Source organism: Pieris napi, chromosome Z (assembly GCF_905475465.1).
Source record: "Pieris napi chromosome Z, ilPieNapi1.2, whole genome shotgun sequence".
Classification (NCBI taxonomy): Eukaryota; Metazoa; Arthropoda; class Insecta; order Lepidoptera; family Pieridae; genus Pieris; species Pieris napi.
The window spans coordinates 11,272,072-11,288,548 of NC_062259.1; the positions used below are offsets into that span (position 1 = coordinate 11,272,072).

General features: G+C 34.9%; 1 protein-coding gene across 1 annotated transcript in view; it reads right to left on the bottom strand.

Annotated features, from left to right (window-relative positions):
- Nucleotides 1–7,809, bottom strand: part of LOC125062663 (glutamate receptor 1-like) — a 61,692-nt gene extending 53,883 nt beyond the window's left edge. The window contains exons 1-2 of the mRNA XM_047668715.1: nucleotides 7,571–7,809; nucleotides 2,172–2,324 (exon numbers count right to left, since the gene is read on the bottom strand). Of these exons, the coding sequence (XP_047524671.1) occupies nucleotides 2,172–2,324; nucleotides 7,571–7,667 (250 nt within the window). The 5' untranslated portion in view covers nucleotides 7,668–7,809. The remainder of the gene's footprint in view (nucleotides 1–2,171; nucleotides 2,325–7,570) is intronic.
- Between the last annotated feature and the right edge of the window lie 8,668 nt (nucleotides 7,810–16,477).

The window sequence follows — 16,477 nt, forward strand, 5'->3', positions numbered from 1 at the left end:
GCTACTCCGGGATCAAGCCGCTCGGAAAGTTACTGGTTTGCCACCATTTGGATCGCTCTTCGTTGAATACGGTCAAGTAGATGGAGCTTGTACTGTGGAGCTCTCGCCCAGAGGTGTGAACAATACTCCATATGGGGCCGAATCGGCGCTTTATAGAGTTGCAAGCGTTGGACCGGAATGAAGTACCGTCTCGCCTTGCCGAGCATACCAAGCTTCTTCCCGATGGAGGACATCTAGAGGGGGGTTGTATTACCCCCCTGGGGTAGTTTTTGTTCTGCTCAGTAAAGCGTTTTAGGGGATGTGAATGTGGTCATTAAAATCCCTAGTCCACTCACGTTGACACATGAAACGTTATCCAATTTAAAAACAATAGTTTTTACTTCAAATGTTAATCCACTAGACCAGTGCCGATAATTTTTGAAACCAAAAAAAATTACAGTAGGATGCAACCCATTAGAAAAGCAGGGGAATATGATCAAAATGAAAGGAAAAATAAATTACGGTCGATCTGAGGTCGGGAAGGGGAAGGGGGGGGAGTTTTAAGGGTAAGAAACGGTTTATCTCGATTTCCGGCAAAACTAAAAGTCCTATCGAAGAAAGTTAAATGGCAAAGTTGTAGGTAATAAAAAGATCTAAAACTTTTGTATTCACACATTTTTCACATAACCTCAAAATTGGTGTGAAAAATTCAAAAAACCAAGTTTTTGGTTTTTTATTTTTATCTTTTACAAAAATTTATTTTTTTAAACGAAATTTGGTGAAAACTTACCTTATTATGTCCCAAATATACTGTAATTTATTTGATTAAAAATATTTATTTTTTCACCTTATTTTGAATTAATATCGAAAAAACACCCTAATTTTCAATCGCAAATTCTGACATCAAAATTTCAGCTTTTTTCAAAATGTTGGTATGCTTTCAGTTCATTGAAATCTCTACTTTCCTATGGTAAAAAAATAAATATATACTACCATAGTAAATCTTCTCAGAAAATGCAAAACATCGTATGCAGTAACGCCCAGACCCGTCATACCCTTCCCTACTTCTCTATGAAATACGAAAATTTTAGCCCATCTAAAGGCTAAAAATTTTTTTTAGGTCACTCAGGTATATATAAGTTATCTTAAAATAGTAATAAATAGGCATCTAATTATAATTTAAAGAAGATTCATAGAGAAGTAGGGAAGGGTATGACGGGTCTGGGCGTTACTGCATACGATGTTTTGCATTTTCTGAGAAGATTTACTATGGTAATATATATATATTTTTTTACCATAGAAAAGTAGAGATTTCAACGAACTGAAAGCACACCAATTTTTTGAAAAAAGCTGAAATTTTGACGTCAGAATTTTCGATTGAAAATTAGGATGTTTTTTCGATATTAATTCAAAATAAAGTGAAAAAATAAATATTTTTAATCGAATAAATTACAGTATATTTGGGACATAATAAGGTAACTTTTCACCAAATTTCGTTTAAAAAAATAAATTTTTGTAAAAGATAAAAATAAAAAACCAAAAACTTGGTTTTTTGAATTTTTCACATAAATTTTGAGGTTATGTGAAAAATGTATGAATAGAAAAGTTGTAGATCTTTTTATGACCTACAACTTTGCGATTTAGTTTTTTTCGATAGAACTTTAAGTTTTGCCGGAAATCGAGATAAACCGTTTTTTACCCTTAAAACTCCCCCCCTACCCCTTCCCGACCTCAGATCGACCGTAATTTATTTTTCCTTTCATTTTGATCATATTTCCCTGCTTTTCTAATGGGTTTCATCCTACTGTAATTTTTTTCACTTTTTATTTATTTTGAAGGCTATCTGCACTGGTCTACACCGGCCATAGAAACTCACTAAGCTACTGCACTAGTACGCTATCTCATTACAGGATAAGTAAAATTTATTCGGAAATGCAGTCAAAATCTGTTATAACGACATCGAAGGGACTACTCATATTTGGTCGTAAAAACCGATAGTCGTATCATCCGATGACGTTGTGATTAAATAATTATTATATATTAATAATAGTAAGTAGAATTCAGCCGGAACCTTTTATTTGGTCAATATAACCGGTGTTCTAAACGATGTCGTCGTAAAGGGTTTTGATTGTACTTCAATAATTCAATGGGGCTTGGGTAGACAAATTATTTACTTAAACGAATATACTTACTTAGCCTTGATAACTTAAAGGCATCAGCTGTATTGATGACATCCACAAAAGCTTGCAGTTCAAGACGGCGGGTGCTGATGTTCTGATTGTGGACTGCCATCGCATACTTGAATACATTTTGAATCTCCTCGGTGTCTTGATCGAAAATTGCACCTGGGAATAAAGAATATAATTAGACAGTATGAATATAGCGATCATAATATGGGTACCAGGTACTTCTACTACTTTATACTAATATTATTATTTATTCATAACTTCTATAGTAATATTATTAAGAGGAAAGATTTGTATGTAAGTATGTTTGTGACGAATTGGCTCAAAAAGTACTGGACCGATTTTAAAAATTCTTTCCCCATTTTAATGCTACATTATCACTGAATAATTTATTATTATTGCAAGAGAAAAATAAGGATCCCTAAAAAAACTACAATAATGTTCCCCAAGGTGTAAAAAAAATGCCTATAAAATATCTTTCATCGCATGCGCTGCGAAAACTATTGATGATAGACCAAAAAGATTTCACACAATATTAAAGAACATATCAGTATCTACAAAAGAAACTAAAAAACTTATGTCCACCGGTGCGAAGTCGGGAAGGGCCACAAGTCTCAAATATAATGGAAATATTACTATTAGTTTCAATTTATTCATTAAGGTTTTTAACCTTGGTTTTCTTACGGTATATTCATAACTAGTTTTGAGTGCCTTTCAGAAATGTTGGTTAAAAACTAAATAAGCATTTATATCCACCAGTGGGGCCGACACATAGAAGGTCTTTCGTAGAGGCTAAGTTCTGCAGCGTTCGCAATAAAAAAGATACGCGATCTTACGGATGAGAAAACAGCAAAGCTCGTTTATTTGAGTACTATTGTCATAGTATTATGTTATATGGTGTTATTTTGTGGGGTAATGCAGCTGACATTAAATCGATATTTGTAGTGCAAAAGCGGGCTATAAGAGCGATCTGTGGGTGGTCCCCACGGGAGTCGGTCCGAAGGAAGTTTAAGGAATTACATATTTTGACTTTGGCAAGACATTTATGAGAGTATTATGTATGCGGAAAAATATATATCTTTAAAAAAAATAGTAGCTTCCATAATTATAGTACTCGTAAAGACAAAATTAGCGCACCAACCAGAAGGCTTAATAAAACGAGTAATTCTTTCCATGACAATTGCATACGTTTTTTTAACAAAATCTCTAGTGAGTTACAAGTGTTGTCAATAAATAAATTTAAATCGTACATTAAAGTAATACTACTTGCCAAGGCCTATTATAATATAAATGAATATTTTAACGATCCTAGTGCTTGGATATGAATCAATATAATATATGAAAACCGTTAAACGTTGTGTAAAAAAACATGGCGATTAAAAAGAGTGGCGGTGAGTTTATTGCCAGTTCTTCTCTTTCGTTCTACGCCCTTGATTTGAGAACTGGCACTAAATGTAAAGTTAGAAGCATTTCATATACATTTCTTTTTTTTGACGATCATAAGTGTACATTGTGTTACCTATATGATCAAATGATTTTTGAATTTGAATTATCCTGAAGTGTTTCATTTGAACACTCACGTAAGTCATATATAATGTTAGACAAATGTAGTCACACCTTCTATAAAGGCACAATGCCAATCTAAGGGCGCTAAAGTTAGGAAATTTCCTTAAATATCTTGCATTTCCTTATCCTACAATTATTGATTGCGACAAAGGTCTAGAGGATATTCATAGGACTTCTCATGGACATCATTAGACGCAATCCATGATTACGATATAAGACCCAGTTGCATAAGCAAAGAGAGGAATAGAGGAATGTTTTCACGTAGCTCCCAAAGCATATCGCTCCCTCAGTCAAGACAAGGGTCTAACTCGAATTAAAGTTATGCTGAGATATTAAATGCTAAGGGCACCAAATTAAATTCTCCAGCAGTTAGCGCTGAGAGAAAGAAAAAGGACTATAACAACTCGGTAAACATATATGCGTCTCTCTCAAACCCCAACCGCGTATCCCCTGATTTTCAGTCAGTCACTCACTTATTTATTTTTTTATTTTTTTTATTGTATCTGCTTCATGGCAATCTGCTATCCAGCAATAAGCCACTTGTTTGTTTGATTTTACTCAGTTTATGTTATCCTCAAGAGCCATACTCGACATAGAGCCACGACTCTCTTGATGTTAAGAGGTAAATCTTTTATATAGGCTCGGTACGTCCCTTATGCTGAAGACCGCCTTCTCCGCTCAGAGCGTGTGCCAGTTTATTTACATGGGAGGTCAGCTTCTCCTGGTATTTCAGGCTGTTTTGAGCTATTTCCTGTCGAACTGTTTTTAGGCCGAGGTCGAGGTATATGTACCTATTGCTTATACAATGTGGTATGCCAAACATTGTCTCTTATTATTATTAAACACTCACTTATTATTAAAGTTTCCATATTCAAGTTTCTGAGGTGAAGGAAGCTGGAATGACGTTTCTACGCTGGATGCTCTCTGACCCACTTGGGGGATATAAGACTTAAAGTAATATTAGTACGGGCCCAGGGCCAATATAACGATTATCGTGACAGGGTTACATACATTAAATTTTCCATTCCATAAAATTGAATGCCCATTACTTAACGACTTACGGAAGGAACAGTAGTACAGTGAAATACCTTTTTAGCTGTCGATTAGATCTATAGTAAACTTTGAATCTTACGACGAGCAAAAAGTTAGTAGTTTGTCAACGCAGCATGGAAATCAGCTTAATATAAGACTACCGGATCGATGGACAGCTTCAAAAATAAGAAAAAGAACAAACGTCAGTGACGTGCTATAAAAAATATGAGGACTAACAAAGAAAAATGGACTAAGGATGTAATAGAGTGGTATCCTAGGAACGGGAAAAGAAAACGAGGAGTTCAAATTAAAATATGGGAGGACGATCTACCAGAAGGATGGAGAAGGTCTGCCAAGGATAGAGAGACGTGGAAACAATTGGGGGAGGCCTATGTCGACAGACAGCCTGACCAAAGCTAATAAATTATTATTTTCGCTATGTAAACTAGATCTAAGAATACTACTGTTAAATAAGAATAGCAAGTAAGAAAAAAGGTCAGCGAATAAAGGGTTTTTATTATTATTATTCTTGAATCTTTACTAAATGGCTTAAACAATAATTCCCATGTTAATTAACGAATATTTTTTGTTTATCATTAAGTCATTTTTACACACCTGTTTATAGGGTAACCTATAGAAATCCCCGTATAATTATGGATATAGAACGATCGAGAAGACCTGGCAAGAAAGTCTGCGCCACTGTTTTTAATCACCAAGTCTTTTGGTTTTCCAAGACAGCCAGCCTTTCCTTAACAGATCACATAACAATCTAAGCGATAAAAAAGCCCTCTCAACTCACTAATAACGTAAATTCGAATAGTTATGGAAATATAATAATTATGATGGATTTTTGCATAGAAAAATAAAAGCATATAGCATTCGTGTATTAACTATAGACCTATATCACCAGTCCACCTCTTTGTGTATAATTCATTTTTTTTTAATTTGTCTTCAATAGTTATAACTATTTTCTTTCATATCTTTACTACTACTGTACTGATTTAAATAATACTTCTTCGACTGATATTATAAAATATAAAAGTCGACTCGTTTAAAATCAATTTATAAATCCAATTCCTATGTTAAATGAAACGTTGCCCATTTAATAAAATATCAATATACTTGCCAGTTCATCAGTAAACAATCCAAAATTTGTTTGTGTATTTTAAATCGGTTACAGTAATTTTAATATAAACTACAGTTGAACTTTGTTTGAGTAATACGATTATATAAAGTTAGTTCCATTTAAATATTTAATTTACTTTTGACTCGTGTTAGTGCGTTGTAATATATTTTTATTTTCCATGGCGGCAAACGGTCAGGAGGCTCATCTGATGCTAAGTGATACCGCCCATGGCCACTCTCATTTCCAGAAGGCAAGTGCATTGCCGGCCTTTTAAAAATTGGTACGCTCTTTTCTTGAAGGACCCTAAGTCGATTGGTTCGGAGATACTTCAATGGTTCAACATAGTGATGGTGCGCGGCAAAAACTGCCTTAAGTATCGCTCAGTTGTGGAACGACGGATGTCGAGATAATACGGATGGTATTTAGTATTCTGCCTAGAAGTCGGATAATGGAATTCAGCTGCAGGTATTAGTCCTTAAAACTCCTCTGAACACTCTCCGGTAAATGGGGTAGAAGATGCAGAAAGACCCTAAATCTCTACGCAACGCCAAGAGATCAAGCCGCACGGATCGTGATAGGTAATATGAGTATTTTACTAAAGTAAAGTATTGTATAGTCCAATACAGAAATGTGTGTATTTTCAGCTAATCAATCTTAAATATTGTCTGTTTATATTGTTTTCTCCATTATATGGATTAATATTAAGATAAACCCATTAAAAATGGTTGGTAAGAAACAAGATTTAGGCGTACTTATGACCATAACTTGCATTTAGTACTATTTAGATATTGTGTCGATATGAGATAAGTTGAAATATAAATAGTTGTTTATACGGTGAGGGAAAACACGAGGAATCCAGTAAGTCCAACCCTCCAAATCACAGTTGAGACTTGACGTTCAGTTTGACTACCCAATGTTAAAAACCTAGGGAGTGGATAACTTAACCCTTAACCACTCGACTCTGAATCTTACCCTCAGACCCATAGAACCACTACGTCTACTTCTGCTTCTCTTCTTGCCTAAAAATGTTTTTACTCGAACCGGTAATTCGTGGAATTAGCAAGAAAAGAAGTAACTCTTCAGCTATTGTAGTATTATGCATGTATCCGACCATAGTATTGTATTCGCGGGGTAATTAGCACGTACGCCTATCTAAAGTTGTCAAAAATAAGTTTGTTTTGTTAACTTTAAACTTACTCACAGTTTTTGTTGAAACGATAACAAATAAGAATATTAGCAACGCAAGAAACCCAGTTGAAATAATAATGCATTACCGTACAAAAATCCATAAATGGATTGTCTAAGACATTTATTAATTATATTTTATGCTCAAGTAAACTTTAAAATGGCGGCGAGATAATGGCGGGTGAACAGCGCCATCTTCCACATTAATTCTCATAGAGTTAAAAGATGGGCGAAAGAGTCAGAGCAACAAGAAAGAAAGAGAAAATCGATACAAAATTTTCACGCTACGGAAAGCCTTGACAAAGCGAGAAGGAGCGAAAACATTTTAAAACATTTGTTCAAGTTTAACAAAAACCAATTTATGTTTATCAATGAAATAAGAAAATAATAATTTCTGGCATTAAAAATTAAAAATCAAGTATAACTTATTAATCACACTTAGCGTAACACAAAATACGACAGTATAATAAAAATATTAAAATTCTTAAAAACTTACCAACAGCAATTTTTTCGACAGGAAAAGGCTGTCCCGATATGCCGAAAAGATATAGCAAAGAACAGACAAGAGCAATCACCGATGGTTTTTTAATCATTTTGTTAAATTTTAAATACCTTTATACAGCAATAGATTTTATCATTGTATTAAATCGTTTTTATCGTGATTTAACTGTCACAACGGGATAACGCGACGGGATGCTGCGTGCAAACCTGAGACTTACGGACGACTGATGGCCGTCGCTGAAACGGGTAGAGGGGGGCCACTACCGCCCCCGCTGCGAACATTCTCTTTATTCGTGTTAGCCTTATTTCCAATTATATTGGATAGTAATAGGGCCTATGTGTAAGTTTCATGATGATATATCTTTAACGTTTCAATTATTGAATCAAGTCCGTAAACCGATATTACTTATAACCAAAGTAATTTGCAGTACTTTAATCGCAGATGTATATGTGGACAAGAGTCATATTCCAAAAAACACTCTTTTTGTTACCGAATTTTCGGAGAAATCCCATCGAGAAACAAGGATGCTGCGCGCGTCGATTTTGTTCAAATGCCTCACCCTACCCGAACGCCAAACCCTTTGCGGCATTCAGATTTATTGAAATTGAGTCTTATTACCTGTAGATACGGTTTATTATGCGGGGACCAGAAAGGCAACTTATAGAACTTGGTTTTATAATAAATAATATTCTTATTATGTTTTAATTCGCTTGTTCGTTTATCCGTGTACATGTCAACCTCGCTGGATTAGAATTGTATCAAACTAGTTATTTCATTCTTTGAATATAAATTACATATTGTGAGTTTAATATAGTTTATTTAGGATTGTTTTTAGGAAATTCTAACTTCATGTTTCCCTCGTCTTTTTTGTAGTTCGGCTTTGATGTTAACTGATACTTCCGCCCATGAACACTCCAATTCCAGAGGTTTGAGAGGGCGTCGGCGGCCATTTAAATTCCTAACTTGAATTGGTTTGGAAATACCTGGATGGGCTACTGGGTCCACATAGTGATGTTATGCGGCACATTCTGCCGTTCTGCAAGACTCAAGTTGTCTCGAAATATGTCGATTTCATATCCTGCCTCCACGACAATTACTCCAAACAACTACTTTGAACGCTCTACATCGTAAAGACGGTAGAACAGCAGAGTAAACGGGTAGAAATTGATTACACATAGTTACATAGAGTGTCCTAAAGTGATTGTGTTATGATGTATGTTACATTTGTTATGTTTAAGTATAATTGAGAAGGGACTATAGGGACTCCTTTTAATTATATATATATTAGTTATTGTATTTTAAGGTTAGTAAATATTTTTTATTTAATTAAATTCACTATTACTACTATTAAGTTTTAAATATGAATTAATGCCAATTGCCCTCTCAATTGTAGGGTGTGTGTTTCAGCCCTGTCTGTAACGTATGTTATCTTTTTTTTTGAGCTCAATTTAGTATGCGTATTGTATAGAATACGGACGAAGTTGTCTTAAAGCTATGACTCCGTAAGACAAAAAAATAGCTATGGATATCTGGTAATAAGTAATTCTTTTAAAAGTCTTTAGTAAAACCGTACTTTTGTTATTATTTTGTCTCTCTCTGACACTTATATTTACATTGTGATTAAAAGAGACAGCTAAAACGGTTGAAGTAGACTGATTTATTCTAAATGAATAAAGGTAATCCTCGTCTGTGAATAATAGACTCAACAATAGTCAACGTACAGAAAGCTAATCATAGACTTGCCTGAAGAGTCACCAACAAATGGGATTGAAACAACACAAGAATAATAGCAAAATCTCAAATAGAAGCTTTCCGTTACATTTCTAGTCAAAGTTTTCATTCTACTTGTCTTAAGAGAACGGAGCTCATTAGATATTTAGATTTCCATTATTTGCGCGCCGAAAACAGGCAGGATAAGTTACAGTACGTATTGATTTTAGTGGTAGTCTCAGTTTAAAGATAACCATTGCGATGAGTTTTGCTTTTACTAACCCCGTAAAAGAGACGAAATGGTACTTCAGTCTATGCTATTTGTCGTAAGTATATTTATTTTTATTTATTTTTGTATTTATATATACATATTATAAGGTATGCGACGGGCGGCCTTATCGCTAATAAGCGATCTCTTCTAGGCAACCCTAGTTAAAGAGAAAAACTAAAAAAAAAGAAACATGATGCGTGCGAGAAGTGCAGAACCAAATGTTATATAAAAAATATATATGTATATTACCTTAATCTAAAGTAATACAAAAAAAATATTAATAATAGACTAAAAACTTAAAAGCTAATCTTACAAATACATGAACAGCGAATAGCGATATAAAAGGAAACAAGATTTATAAAAGTCACGATTGATCAGGATAGGATAAGGTTAAGAAATTATTATACAGAAGAGTTTTAAAAGATGACAGAGAGGTAGCCAATCGTACGGAGTCGGGCAGCGTATTCCACAACTTAATGGCGGAGATCGTAAATGAATTGCCTAAGAAGGATGAAGAGTGAGATGGAATTTCCAATAAACATCTATTAGAAGAGCGTAACATATAGTTAGTTAATTAGTATGTTTATTATAATAAGTAAATGTTTTACCGTCCGTAACGTTCATTTATAGAGGAAGGCGACACATCAAGCTACGACCGCATTAATGCGAGAAAACCTCCGGGGCTCAGGTAGTATAGACAAACTTAAAAGGCCGGCAACTCACCTGCCAGCCTACTGTCATGGGGTCGATGGGCACCGGTTTTAGTAATATTGATATTTTTTGATTATAGTTTGGTAGTTTTAAAACCTTATGTCAAATATTTATTCATTTTGACGATAGCAATTAATTTTTAATTCCCGATTATAAAATTTACATACTTAGAAAGTATTGGAAATGTTACATATTACTCCAAAATAATGTGGGAATTTAATAAAATTATTGTTTATAATGTATCAGGTGATTTGTGATAAGCTTCCAAAAGCGTCTTTGCACAAACATGCACGAAATTTCTGTGTTTAAATGTGATAATGAAGAGGCAAAAGACGCAGCGTCTCAAAGTTTGAGAGACGACGTGCATGACTCTGAATAAGTAATGAACCTTTTATATGACAGTACTTAGGGGTTTTTAAACCATTACAACCAATAAATTTAAGAATTTTAGTCTTAACTCTTATCTTAATATATATAAATTACGTGTCACGTTGTTTTTCCGCTATGGACTCCTAAACTACCGAACCGATATCAATCAAATTTGCACACCGTGTGCAGTTTGATCTAACTTAAAAGATAGGATAGCTTACATTTCAATTTATACCAGCAATATTATTTTATTGCAAAATATTTGTTTATTATTTAATAGTCACAAATCTAACAGATGGCGCTGTGTTGAAAGTACCAACGTTTCACATAAGCTACAATTTAATGGCATAACCACCATAAAGCATGGTGGTCCCCATGACTGGTATTCTCCTCCCGTTTCCCTTGAATAGTTTACTACGATGTAATATACAAAAACCTTAGCCACAGCAACGCTTGGCCGGTCTGCTAGTTTAAATATATAATATATTCATCTTGTTTAACAAAACATTTTAAGGACCACATAAATTTTTGGCTTATGTGTATTTTGACTATTGTAATCGTTGGTACTTGGTAGTTGATAAGTAACACGTCACTTCACAAATAACATGCAACTATGAGGTGTTATATAAGAAGACAGGCATTGACGTTACAAAATTTTAGGTCTGGGTCTCAATTTTCTGCATGTTTCGCGATCATTTCATTTTTTTAATAGGCAAGTAGGTGATAGAACTTGCTGACTATCCTAATATCCCAGTTTGCTCGCGATGTCTTCTTTCACCGTTCGTCTTAGTGTTAAATGCGCATTCAGAATGAAAAATCCATTGGTCTCCCGACCTCAGAATTGAGAGGTGACACTCGAGCCAATATTTTTGTATTATTACATTAGGGCCGGTTATTAAATACATTAACAGCCCGTTCCCACTAGTCGAAAGTCGCATAAGACTAAAAGTCGAATGCTCTGGTCACCATACACTTTATATGGAGCTGTTCACATTAGATGAGACGCGACTTTTAGTCGAATACGACTCAAAAAACCATCCGACGGGCCAGCGCCCGTTTTAAGACTAAAAGTCGCGTCGAATCGTGCTCGCATAGGTGCCTACTTGTTGCTGTTCACACTAGTCGTGCGTCTAATCGACTCGAGCGCGTTGTTACCTCTCTCCCCGCCCCGCTTCCTAGATCGCTACACATTGCTTGCTCACTCCATTCGTGTTTTATTCCGAATGGCGCGAAACTACGACCTATACGACTCGCGACGCAGTGTGAACAGGGACATCAGACTTTCGACTTTTAGTCTTATGCGACTTACGACTAGTGGGAACGGGCTGTAATTAATTAAGAACAATACGAGACGGGATGACGTATTATTTATCCGGTGTGTCTGTGCCTTTGGTCTAATCAAAGACTACACGATCGAGGTCAATCAGGCTCACTGACCACGATTGCTGAAAAGCACTCAAAACGTCGAGTAATATAAAATTCACATTTATATCGGTTAAAGAAATTTTATTTAAATAATCCTTTAACAAATAAGAGCCACGGAATTTCGTCTGAGTTAATAATTTTATACCTTTAATACTTCCATCCCACGTGAATATATCAAATATTTTGTAACCAGTACCGGTGGGCGATAGTGGGCGTCTGTGCTCTCGACTGTATAAAAATGAGGACATTTCTATGGAATTTTAATATTTACAATTGTAATAAAAAATATCCACGAAATTCTTAAGGTTTTATTTTTGATAAATATATATTATACTCTATTATTGCGTTCGACTATGGTATGGTATAAGCAGTGGTGGCCTAGTGGCTTCAGCGTGTGACTATCATTCCTGAGGTCGTAGGTTCGGTCACCAGTGCACTTTCTATATGCGCATTAAATATTCGCTCGAACCGTAAAGGAAAACATCGTGATTAAACCGGATTTAACCCAAAAAGTCGAAAGCGTCTGTGTCTCAGGCACAGCCTTGCGATTCTGTAACTCACTTTTCGATAAGGAGGGAGCTTGTAGTTCATTGTTTATCAGAATGCCAAATCGTAAAATGACTGGTTCACGACTGATTTGAGCGCGACCGCCGCTGCGAAAACCGCTGTGTGAGTTCGAAAAGTGAGTTACAGAATCGCAGGGCAGGAGTCTGATCACCTACTTGCCTATTACATTGGTAAAATGTTCAGACCTAAAAAAAGGTTCTAGTGCCATCGTTTTAATTATTTTATTATGGTATGGACAATTATAAAAAGCAAGAACAACATTATTAACAACTCCATATTTTACTTTGTTATACTTACAAAGCCACTATTATATTTCAAACCTTATAGCTGATATTTGTATGAATAAAGCTCACCAGATTGTTTAACCTAAAAATAGTCATAGTACAAGCTTAAACACAGTTTAATCATTCTATTGTTAGCGAAACTCAAGACTATAATGGCTAATAAACATGACTCGGCGTTTCTATTAAAAAAAATCGCTGTTGCTTTGACCACTGTAAAACACCACCACCGAGGTCGTGCTAATTGTTTGTAAGCTTTGGCAGTAAAAAATAATATACTATATGAACGTTCATTAGTGAAACATACAGTAGAAGTACCTGGCACTTGGCCTATTTTCTTTTAATGCAAAGAGTTTCTACTTATTTGATGTTTCGCTAAAAATTCCAGCAACTTACATGTTCATAGTACTTAGGTCTGTCTTGCATTATTCAATTGCATTTTATACTTAACGAGTAAATCTATATCTGTTTATCGAAAACAGTGCAATAAATGCCTAATCATCAACGATGTCTGATAGGTTAAGGAATTTAAATCTATAAATCCATTAAAATCGTAGCTTAAAGTACAGTGAGTATTAAAACCGTTAACGTTAAAAACATTACAGTTACATAAAATTCTTTTGGGTTTTATAATGAATCAAATTTAAAGTGTCATTTGTTTTTTAGCAGACTACGTCCACCAAAAATCTTAAAAATCCGAAATGCCGTAGGTACTTATAAATTTATAATTTTAAATTCACATATTTATATCAAAAAGTGTGTGTGTGTCAGCTACGACTCACGATTGGAGTTTACTCCTTACGAACGATAATTATGATATATATAGAATAGAAAAAAGGGTAAATAAACATATATCTGTAATAATAATAAACGAGTCTATTATTTAAAATAAATCTTGATTTCTATACAAAACGGCACGAACGACTTCCATACTTTATAAGCTGTGGTGTTTCCCAGGCTTATTGTTTCGGCTTGTGTCAAATGCACTGCAGAACAAAGATGGCGATAATGTTCTGTGGCTGTCGACCATATTTTCATACTAAAGGTGGTAAGAATATATGTTTTTATAATATAAATGTTTGCAGTAGTAATAAAACGTACCTACATCATCTATGCCCAAATAGGATTTTCTTTCTGTGACCAAAGTTACTTAGTTTATAGTAAGAGAAGAATAAGAATGGAATTTTTATGCATATAAGCGATTTAAAGTAAGAAACATTATTATTTCGTACATTTTGAACGCGTCGAACGAAGCGTCTAAACTTGGAAATCTTGGAGTCTTGAAAATCTTTTAAATGACGTAAATTATAACATGTGTTAGTTCAAGTTGCTTCTTGCCCGTATCGACTGAAGCCAGATTTAAGTTTACAAAACGAATTTACACTCACTCCAATTACGTACAGTAATAGTCAGCTAACACGTCTGATGCAGACCTATGTCTCATTTTATTTAGATACTAGTTCGGCATACAGTTTTCGCACGAGCTATTTAAGTTTTATTGCGTTTTAAACTAGTTTTTGTGGTGACTACGATTCGCGGATTTTATTAACCTACAGACACTTACATGTGAAAACATTTTAATGAAACAGAACTATGGTATAGACAAAAACTATTACTAGAAAACAAAAGAGGAAACTGATGTGAGTGTCGTTTGATGTGTCCAATTACAATTTAACGCAACGATTCGTCTTCTACGGGAAGAAATGTATTTTCTATTATCACTCTATCCATATCGATTACATATTTTAATTTCACTCCATTCTACAAGGACGTAAACGCTAACAAATTTTTCAAGTGCTGGTACCTAGTTCGTATACTCTTCTTATTCTCTTCTTCTTATAAATTCAAAGCCCTCGTTAACCTTCAAGCGGGCGCGCGTAGTCGAATCGACCGCGCTTAGTACATTTTCGTTGATATTATTATTATTACCTATCACATTTATTTCTCATTTATAGTAACCTGTCGCTATATCATTGGGAGTAGAATAAAGAATAAACCGTTGCTCGGGGCTCTCCCCCTACTCCATAGATCGCAATTGTTTTCGTCCCAGTGCAGTCGCCGAAAAGACTACACGCGCCTGTCGTCGAAAAGGTTACGCGCGACGCTCAACGACACATACCCTCGTTCACGCTCGTAGTAGTTTTTTGCCCATCATTCAATAATATCGAATTAAGCTTTGATTTTTTTTATATAAAATGATTCAGACGGTTACCACAAAGTGCAATACTCGAGGAATTACTAAGAGAAGACGAAGAAGAAAGTAAATCAGAGCTCAGCGACCAAGGCTCTGAAACTTCCGACCACATCGTTACAGAGGAACCTCGATCTGCTGAGGAATCAAACCGCTCGGACTCAGAAGAGTTATAAGTTAAGCTAGAGAAATAAGTTAAGCTCTTTTACAAGGCGCCATAAAGTAACGAAGTAGCAAAAATCTAACAATAACAGAGTGAGACGTCAAGTTCAAAATATTCTCGCAGAAGATGCGTGCCCTCGAAGGAATGGTGTGGGGGGACAAAACATCCGCAAGCCTGGAGTTTATTCATTTCAGAGAATATTATTGAAAAAGTTGTTGCAAAAAAAGCACCATCGTATAACAGAATACGTGACTACAAACTAACAGATGCGGTGAAAATTCGAGCACTTTCCGAATTGTTGTAGTGGGATCCTTGAAGACATCACACGTCAATTTAGAAGATTTTATACTTTGACCTATTTTTCCTACTACTATGTCAGTGCAAAGAATATAATTTCTACTGAAGTCATTGCGGTTTGATGATGCTACTACGCGACAAGCTCGTCCTACTGTCGACAAAGCTGCGCCAATATGAGAAATTTTAGATATGTTTCCACAAAACTGTCTATTGCCATATTCAGTGGCAGAGAACGTTGTAATTTATAAGATGATGGTTGGCTTTCGAGGAAAATGACCTTTCCGATAGAACTAGAAATATTTGTTTCTTTTTCATACTTTTAATTACTATTTTTGGACAAATTAGAGTTTAAAGACAATGATAATATATCTAAGGACAAATAAATAAATAAATATTGAGTAATTAGTGCTTTCTATCTCTTATTCATCCCATGGGTCTTTTCGGTTACGCGCGCCCTCTCCCGTTACAAATGACCGCGCGCCCGCTTGAAGGTTAAACGTAAATTAATCAATAAAGCTGTTTATAAATTTGACGAATACTTAAATGATCCAATCCTTGGGATTGATTTGCTCCAGTTCAAACAATTTGTATGACTCAAAACTTAGCGATTAAAAAGAGTGGCGGAAAGTTTCTTGCCAGTTCTTCTTGTTCGTTCTTTGACTTGCGAACTGGTAGTAAATAATTAATAAATAACTTTTTTTTTGACGTTCATAAGTGTACTTGTATACCTATATGAATAAAGATATTTTTAGTTTGAGTTTATTCGCCGTGGTATGCTTGTTAATTGATTATCCTGTCGTCTATTGCATTTGTTACATCATCATTAATTATATACATTTTTCTTAGACGATTTAAAACAATTCTTTTGCAACCTGTTTGAAACAATAAAGAACCCCGTATTGTTGTTTTTACAAGT